Source organism: Eschrichtius robustus, chromosome 5 (assembly GCF_028021215.1).
Source record: "Eschrichtius robustus isolate mEscRob2 chromosome 5, mEscRob2.pri, whole genome shotgun sequence".
NCBI classification, from domain to species: Eukaryota; Metazoa; Chordata; class Mammalia; order Artiodactyla; family Eschrichtiidae; genus Eschrichtius; species Eschrichtius robustus.
This window is the reverse complement of record NC_090828.1, coordinates 35,824,362-35,832,002: the sequence shown is the minus strand read 5'-3', so window position 1 is coordinate 35,832,002 and position 7,641 is coordinate 35,824,362. Positions and strand designations below refer to the sequence as shown.

Sequence of the window (7,641 nt, the reverse complement as noted above, 5' to 3'; positions counted from 1 at the left end):
GCGAGAGCGGCGGGTTCCGAGCGCGGGGCTGGGGGCCGACGGGCATGTGATGGAGAGCAGGGAAGGGGCGAACTCACCCAGAGGTGCAGTAACAGGCCAGCTTGACTCTCCAGTCTCTTTCTCCGAGTCCCGCCGAGGTGGTTTCCCGCCGACTTTCTTTCCATACTGCACAGGCAAGGGGTAAAAGGTCACAAAAATGGCGCTGGCCGTCAGTCTTTTACCCCGCTTGCTGCTTTCTCGGCCTCTGCCGGGCTCGGCCGCCCGACTCTGGACTCCCAGTTCGGCCGACGTGTGGCCGCCATTGGCTGGACTTTGCTGCTTCTGCCGCCGCCGCCTCGGCTCGGGAGCGGCCCCATTTCCTCGAGTCTCTTGGGCCTCCGCGGCCTTGGCGCTGCCTGCTCGGGCTCCTCAGCGTCCCCTGCTCAGCCCTCTGGGACTCCGCACAACCCTTCCCGCTTTCCCTTTCTGCCCTCGGCGAACCTACAGCACCGAGGAGCAGCCCCAGCAGCGCCAGAAAACCAAGATGATCATCCTGGGGTTCTCCAACCCCATCAGCTGGATTCGGACTCGAATTTACTCCTTCCTTATCTGGGCCTATTTCGACCAAGAGTTCAGCATCGCAGAATTCACGGAGGGAGCGAAGCAGGTTTGTTTATTTTTCTACAGATAATCTATCCGCCTCTCATGCATTCAACTATTAAACACGCAAAAGTGTTTAGCGGGGAGGTTTCCACTGGGTCTCAAATTATAACGTGGGTAGTGACCCAGACACAGAGCCCTCCGGCCACTTCTTGATTTAAATTAAGCTTCTGCTTCTGTTGCAAGGTCGCCAAGAAATAGGGTTTCGATGGAGACACCAAGGTGAAGTCCCTTAATTACCTTTTCTACTCTCTACAGGTTTTGAGTCAGAAATGGATTCAAAGCCTGTTTCTGCCACTTAAAAGCTACATGGCTTTATTTTTTCTGATTTTATGCAGAATGAAAAAGACAATATTGATCGTATGCTGGTATTGATATATAACATTAGGGAAAAGTTCTAGATAGAAAGGCATAAGAAACTATTACCATATCCCAAGTTGTACTTTAGTTAGTTATCTATGCCTTGATTTGGATTTGGTTGGCTTTCCAATCTTTTTACCTTCTTTTGTAGAAACTGGATAAAAACACTATATTTGGAGAATAAGTTAATTGCTAAGGTGGGGCACCTTGTTGGTTGGTTTCTTCTGAGGCCTCTTTCCTTTCCTTGTAGATGATTGCCTTCTTGCTGTGTCCTCACGTGTTGTTTTTTTTTCCCCCCTCTGTGCATGTGTGCCCTAGTATCTCTGTGTGTATCCAGATTTCCTCTTGTAAGGACACCAGTCAGATTGGATTAGGGCCCACCCTCATTTGACTTCATCACCTCTTTAAAGGTCCTGTCTCCAAATATAGTTACCTTTTGAAGTACTGGGAGTTAGGGCTTCAACATATGAATTTGGGGGAACACAATTCAGCCCATAACAATTATGAGTATTGTCTGTCTGACACACCTGTGCATCCTCTTTCTCTTGCCAGTTCTTCAAATTTCATCTTAGATATTACTTCCTTTAGGAAGCCCTCTCTTTTCCTCGCAGATAGCTTAAGTGCTCACCTGTATGCTCCCAAATCATCCTGTTCTTATTCCTGTCATAATTTTTGAACTTGTCAGTTTTCTTGGCTCCCTCCTCAAGAAGACTGCAAGCTTCTCGAAGACAGGTAGAGTCTTAATGCACAATTCCGTTCCTCACTGCTAGGAATGTGGAGGATTGCAGTTGGTTCCCTCCCACTTTAAAATGGGATCTCATACTTCAAAGTTGGTATCTACTGTATTAGATTGTGCAAACTCATTATCTTTTCTCCCACTTTACTAAACCTGCCTTATCTATCTTAATGAGGTACAACTGCAACCCAGATCTCCAGACTCCCAATACCGTCTAGGTTGTGCTGCTGTATATTCATGATTAAGAGGAGGATCATATAACAGTCACGATGGTTGATTACTTCATCATTATTTTAAAAGGAAATATATAGGAGATTTTTTTATTGAGGACGTAGTATGTACACCGCACGCAATCTTTTCCCAGGTCCTTGGAGTAGATACATAATTAGCAATCTGCTCACTTACTGCTGTCCATGTGGGAAGGCCATATGAGAAAAGAAAAGTCAACCAACTTTGGAGGAGTTATGCCTAACACCAATATCTAGTGTTTGACATTGTCTATTGCCTTTATCATAAAATAGTCTTTGTTACACTTAGCCATTCAAGTATGAGCATTGTACATTGTACGGTATTTCATATGATATCTTGAAATAATAATCACCACCATCCCCCCACTGTTTTTTTAAGGCTTTTGCTCATGTGTCCAAGTTGCTGTCACAGAGTAAGTTTGATCTACTGGAAGAACTTGTGGCCAAAGAGGTAAAGTATACTTTTATTTTTCCTTTAAAAATGAATGTATTATTCTCTTGCAGTAGAATGATATACATTGTCCTTATTTATGCTTTAAAACAGTATGCATGCTTACTTAACTTCTTGTCTCACATGTAAAATGGGATAGTAGTAGTATTGTTGGGAAATTATGTGAGATAGTATATGTAATGTAGAGCACTTAGAATGGTATATGGTTCAACCAAAGACTATATATGTGTTTGCTTTCTTCATGGTATTGTGTATATGCAATATAATTAATTTAGCTAGTTTCCCATTGATCAATGTATAGCATTTTCTATTCCTCTGCTATTCCAGTGTTGTTGTCAATATCCCTACATATCCATTACCATTGGCAAAAAAAAAAAGAGTCTCCTTATTTTTCTCCTAAAAGATTAGCTTTTCATATTTAGATTTTCATTATTCTTATGGTTGTTTGATTTTTGTATTTGGTTTGTATTAGAAATCTATGACTATTCCCACTGTCACCCTTAAGTAAAATAAATCACCCTTAAATAAAAAAATAAAAAATAAAATAAAATAGTATGCATGCCATCAGCCAAAGTAGAGTCCCTGTATCTTGCCTTTTGGGTACTTGGGGTCATATAAAAGTATAGAATGACTTGCTACTTAAGGCATAAGTAAGTTAATATGATGTCTTTCAGTTCTTATATAGAATTCTGTATAAGAATTGAAATCTATATAAGAACAGTTCTATTAGGAATTATCTAATTGAATAATCAGATCCCTTTTAGCCTTGCTTTTTTTTAAAATTTATTTATTTTATTGATTTATTCTTGGCTGCATTGGGTCTTTGTTGCTGCACACGGGCTCTCTCTAGTTGCGGCGAGCAGAGGCTTCTCTTCGTTGTGGTGTTCGGGCTTCTCATTGCGGTGGCTTCTCTTGTTGTGGAGCATGGGCTCTAGGCACATGGGCTTCGGTAGTTGTGGCACGCAGGCTCAGTAGTTGTGGCTCTCTGGCTCTAGAGCGCAGGCTCAATAGTTGTGGCTCATGGGCTTAGTTGCTCCGTGGCATGTGGGATCTTCCCGGACCAGGGCTCGAACCCGTGTCCCCTGCACTGGCAGGCAGATTCTTAGCCACTGCGCCACCAGGGAAGCCCCTCAGCCTTGCTTTTGAAAATGAATAACTATTGCAGTAAATTTAAAAATATTTTTACAAAATTCATTCTATGAAGAATTCACTCCACTTTTTGAAAAGCTTTTGAAAATTCAACAGGTGAACTATGGTTTGCTTTTTCCATACTTAGACACTACGTGTATTGAAAGAAAAGGTTACTTCACTACCTGACAACCATAAAAATGCCCTTGCTGCTGACATAGATGAAATTGTATATACATCAACAGGAGACATCTCCATTTACTACGATGAGAAAGGTAATGCTGGAGCATAGTCAACTTTAAACGACTCACAATTGTCCAGATAAGCTAAACTAGTGAATAATCATGGAATAGTGATATTTTGTTGGTACAAGTGGATATTTATAGAACTGCAGAGAAAATAATATATTCATTCTTTAAAGCCCTAGCTCTGGAAGACTTGGGATATGGTAATAGTTTCTTATGCCTTTCTATCTAGAACTTTTCCCTAATGTTATTTAATTCACAGAAGAGAGCATTGTAACTTAAGTTAATGAAAATTGTCTAAGACAAGCTGCTCCCATATCTTAAAATGAAAATATTTGTGTTTCTGATTTCCTAACTGAAAGGAAAACAATTGAGTATTTTAAGTGTCCAGCTGTATGTTAAGTAGGAGTAAAGAGTAAAAGAAAAAGTAAATAATATTAGCTAAAGACTGTTTTGAAAGTAACATTAACTCAGAACTCCCAAATTGGATTTATTTGGAGACGATGAAAATAGTTGAAAGGAACTTTAGCGTTTATCTTGTTCTTCTCCTTGTCCTATTTTCCCAATAGCGTTCCTGAAAACTTACTGACTTACTTACTCCTTTTACAAATATTTGCAGTGTATTATGTGCTAGGCACACAGGAAATCTAGTCTTTGCTTACACACTTGCTAAGGCAGTTCTGACTGAGGACTGTTAATAGTGAAAATATTTTCACACACATGTTAATTTGAAACATTTGTAAAGGTACTTTTAATGATAAATATTTTCTTCTTCCTAATATTTCAAATTGCATCTTAGCACCATGGTTACTACCTGATTTTTGCACAGGACGTTGTCATAATCACTGGGCACAGTAAAGTGAATTAGGGGTAGAACAGAAGGCTTCTTTCTGGCAGTTCGGGTTAAGTTAATGACATAGCAGCAAAAAAGTGTCCCCCCCCCCTCATTTTTGGTTTGACAATAGATATCTGTTATCATAATTTTAGAAAATGCCACAAATTGAAAGTAATCCATGTAGTACACTTGGTAAAAAGTACCTGCTCAGTAAATAGTAGCTCTTACTACTGTGATCCAGAGAGAAAGGTGTCATAAACCCCAGGAGAATTTTCTAAAAATAAAAACGTGTCAATACAGGTATCTTAAGTTAGACTAGAATGAGCCCAAAATTTGGTCTGTAACAGCTGTATAATTACTGCCAATTGCTGATTTCATTAAGGATATAAGGATGATAGATTATTGTGATTTGTATTTGTATGTGTGTATGTTTTTTCTCTAAGGAAGGAAGTTTGTTAACATCCTGATGTGCTTTTGGTATCTAACCAGTGCCAACATCCCCAGTGAAACTATAAGTGGAGCCAGTGTGTTCCAGGTTAAGTTGGGGGATCAGAACGTGGAAACTAAACAACTTCTTAGTGCGAGCTATGAGTAAGTCTAATCGCATTTCGTTGTTTCCTTTCTCTAGAAAATAGAAGGTAGTATGAAGGTATGAAAACTACAGGGAGCTTTAGGAAGAAAAAGATTGAAATTTGACAAGTTATTTATGAAGAGAGAAAGTCAGAAAGACACACTGGCCACGAAACAGGAGTGTTCAGAAATTAGGAAGAGGTAATATTGCTGAATTTAATTAAACTGTATTTCAGCTGTCTATTGCTACGTTACAAACCACTCCAAAACTCGGTGGCATCAAACAGCCATTCATTTTGCCTGCTATTCTACTGCTCAGGAATTTTGGAAAGGCTCAGCTGTGGAGTTTTCTCTGCTCCCTCTGGCATCAAGTGGGGTGGCCGGAGCTAGGGGTTCATTTCCACAATGGCTTCTTCACTCGTGGGCAGCACCATGGTGCTCCTTGGCTTCTCCACATGACGTCTCATTCTCCAAGGCCTCTCTTTGTGGCTTGGGCTTGTGGTAGTATTAAGCTAGTCACATGTTTACATGGTGGTTGGCTTCCAAGAGGCAGAAGACAGAAGATGCTAGACCAGTAAAGGGCTATGCCCAGTATTGGAACAACATCATTTCCACCATGGTTTGCTGGTCCAAGCAGTCACAGGATCTGCACGGTGAAAGGGCATGGAGAGACTCCACCTCTTCATGGGGCAGCAGCAAGGTCACACTGCCGAAGAGCATGTGGGATGCAAGATGTAGTTATGACTATCTTTGGAAAATAAAATCTGCCATAATTGGCACATGGACCATCCACTCACTAGACATTTAGTGACCATCTCCTATTTACCAAGTACTCTGGTAGGGGTTCAGATACAGAATTGAAGAGTTCCTACCCTTAAGGAGGTACTGTCTAATGGGAGGTTAACAAACTATTTAAAAGAGACACTATAGTGTATTATTGTACTAATAAAATTTGGAACAGTGAACAAGTCAAGCGAGTCAGTGGAGACATAGTTTAATATCTGCCTAAAAGAGAATACTGTTATGTCACCAGAGTTATACAAATTTGCTTTAAAATAATGAACAAATCCCAAAAATGACCTAGGAAAGAAAATGTATCCTGTTTCGCTAAGGTAAAGGGAATTATATCTTCATTTTTTTCACTTTTCTTGAAGGGGTTGTGCTTTTTTTCTTTTCTTTTTCTGTTTTGAATTTTGCTTTATTTGTAATTACCCAAAATATTCTGTATATTTAAATACTTAATTTAAATCTACTGAATCGTCTCTTTTTTAAGATGTCATTTAGAACACTATAATCAACACTAACCTTTGGTTCTTCTGATATTCCCTACTAAGATCACGGGCAGCTCATAAACACTGCTATTTTCAAGATCGGTCTTAGTGCAAGCTATGAGTAAGTCTAATCACATAAACCAACTTCCGTGAAAGTGCTGTTTTTATCACCATATTCCAATTTATTTCTCCTCATATTAGGCATATATTATGGCTAGTGCTTAACAATAGAATAACATTGAAGTTCCTCTCAAGGACTGGCAGATGTTGGAGTGTATGTAGATCAGTCCATTAAAAATACTCACTTTAGTTGAGAATGCACGTCTGATTTTGTGGGGATATATTTTGTGATCAAATTGGTAGATTAAACTTTTTGATTTTTATTTACCATTAACTGTTAGCTTTTGCTAACAACTGCCTCTAATATATACTTGCAAATTATGTAGTTATCCAGGAAGTATTTGGACTGATATAAGATTCACATTATTTATAATTTTTTCCCTAGATTTCAGAGGGAGTTTACACAAGGAGTAAAACCTGACTGGACCATTGCACGGATTGAACACCCAAAGTTATTAGAATAATCGATCTTGGAAAAATCAGCTTATTGGACTTTTAGCAATTACTGTGAAGAACTAAGGAAGAAAAAATTTTCAGATCAGTTGATCTTCACTTAATCAAGTCTGTGGATTACTTTTGTATTATTTTGAAATACTCCTTGTAGTAAATTGGCGTGATACAATAAAGCATTTTCCACAGATTGTCATCACTTTCTGTAGAAGAAGTCAAAGTAAAAAAATTACAGCAGCCCATCATTGGCATCATATTCAGTATCATTTCTAATGTTAACATGTATATGTATATATACACAAACTCATTTTATAGACAATAAAGAAGATATTGAAAAAATTACACATTTCTAAATTAATAGTCCTTAAATATTTTATTTGTGGTTAATACACTTATACCAATAATTCAAGTATGTATAAGATTTATTTTTAAAAATCACTGCTGCTATTTGATTACCTCTTTGGTCACTAGCTGGATGAGAAAGAACAGATGGAATTATAGCAGATGGGTCACTACAGTACTAAAAATCAGTGAGGCTTACTAAAGCACAAAGAGAAAAAAGAAAAAAAACAGTAACTTACTCCCCTA

General features: G+C 38.7%; 1 protein-coding gene across 1 annotated transcript; it reads left to right on the top strand.

Annotated features, from left to right (window-relative positions):
• Positions 1 to 44: 44 nt before the first annotated feature.
• On the top strand, positions 45 to 7,326 carry MAIP1 (matrix AAA peptidase interacting protein 1). Its single transcript, XM_068544700.1, has 5 exons — positions 45 to 646; positions 2,363 to 2,434; positions 3,711 to 3,837; positions 5,086 to 5,233; positions 6,989 to 7,326. Exons 1-5 carry the CDS (start codon positions 197 to 199, stop codon positions 7,065 to 7,067), a joined length of 876 nt encoding a protein of 291 aa, XP_068400801.1. The 5' UTR covers positions 45 to 196; the 3' UTR covers positions 7,068 to 7,326.
• Positions 7,327 to 7,641: the final 315 nt, after the last annotated feature.

Coding starts and splice junctions, on each gene's coding strand:
- MAIP1 (XM_068544700.1), top strand. CDS start 197: ATGGCGCTGGCCGTCAGTCTTTTACCCCGCTTGCTGCTTTCTCGGCCT. Junction 2,435..3,710: donor AAGAACTTGTGGCCAAAGAG/GTAAAGTATACT, acceptor TTCCATACTTAG/ACACTACGTGTATTGAAAGA. Junction 5,234..6,988: donor CTTCTTAGTGCGAGCTATGA/GTAAGTCTAATC, acceptor TTTTTTCCCTAG/ATTTCAGAGGGAGTTTACAC.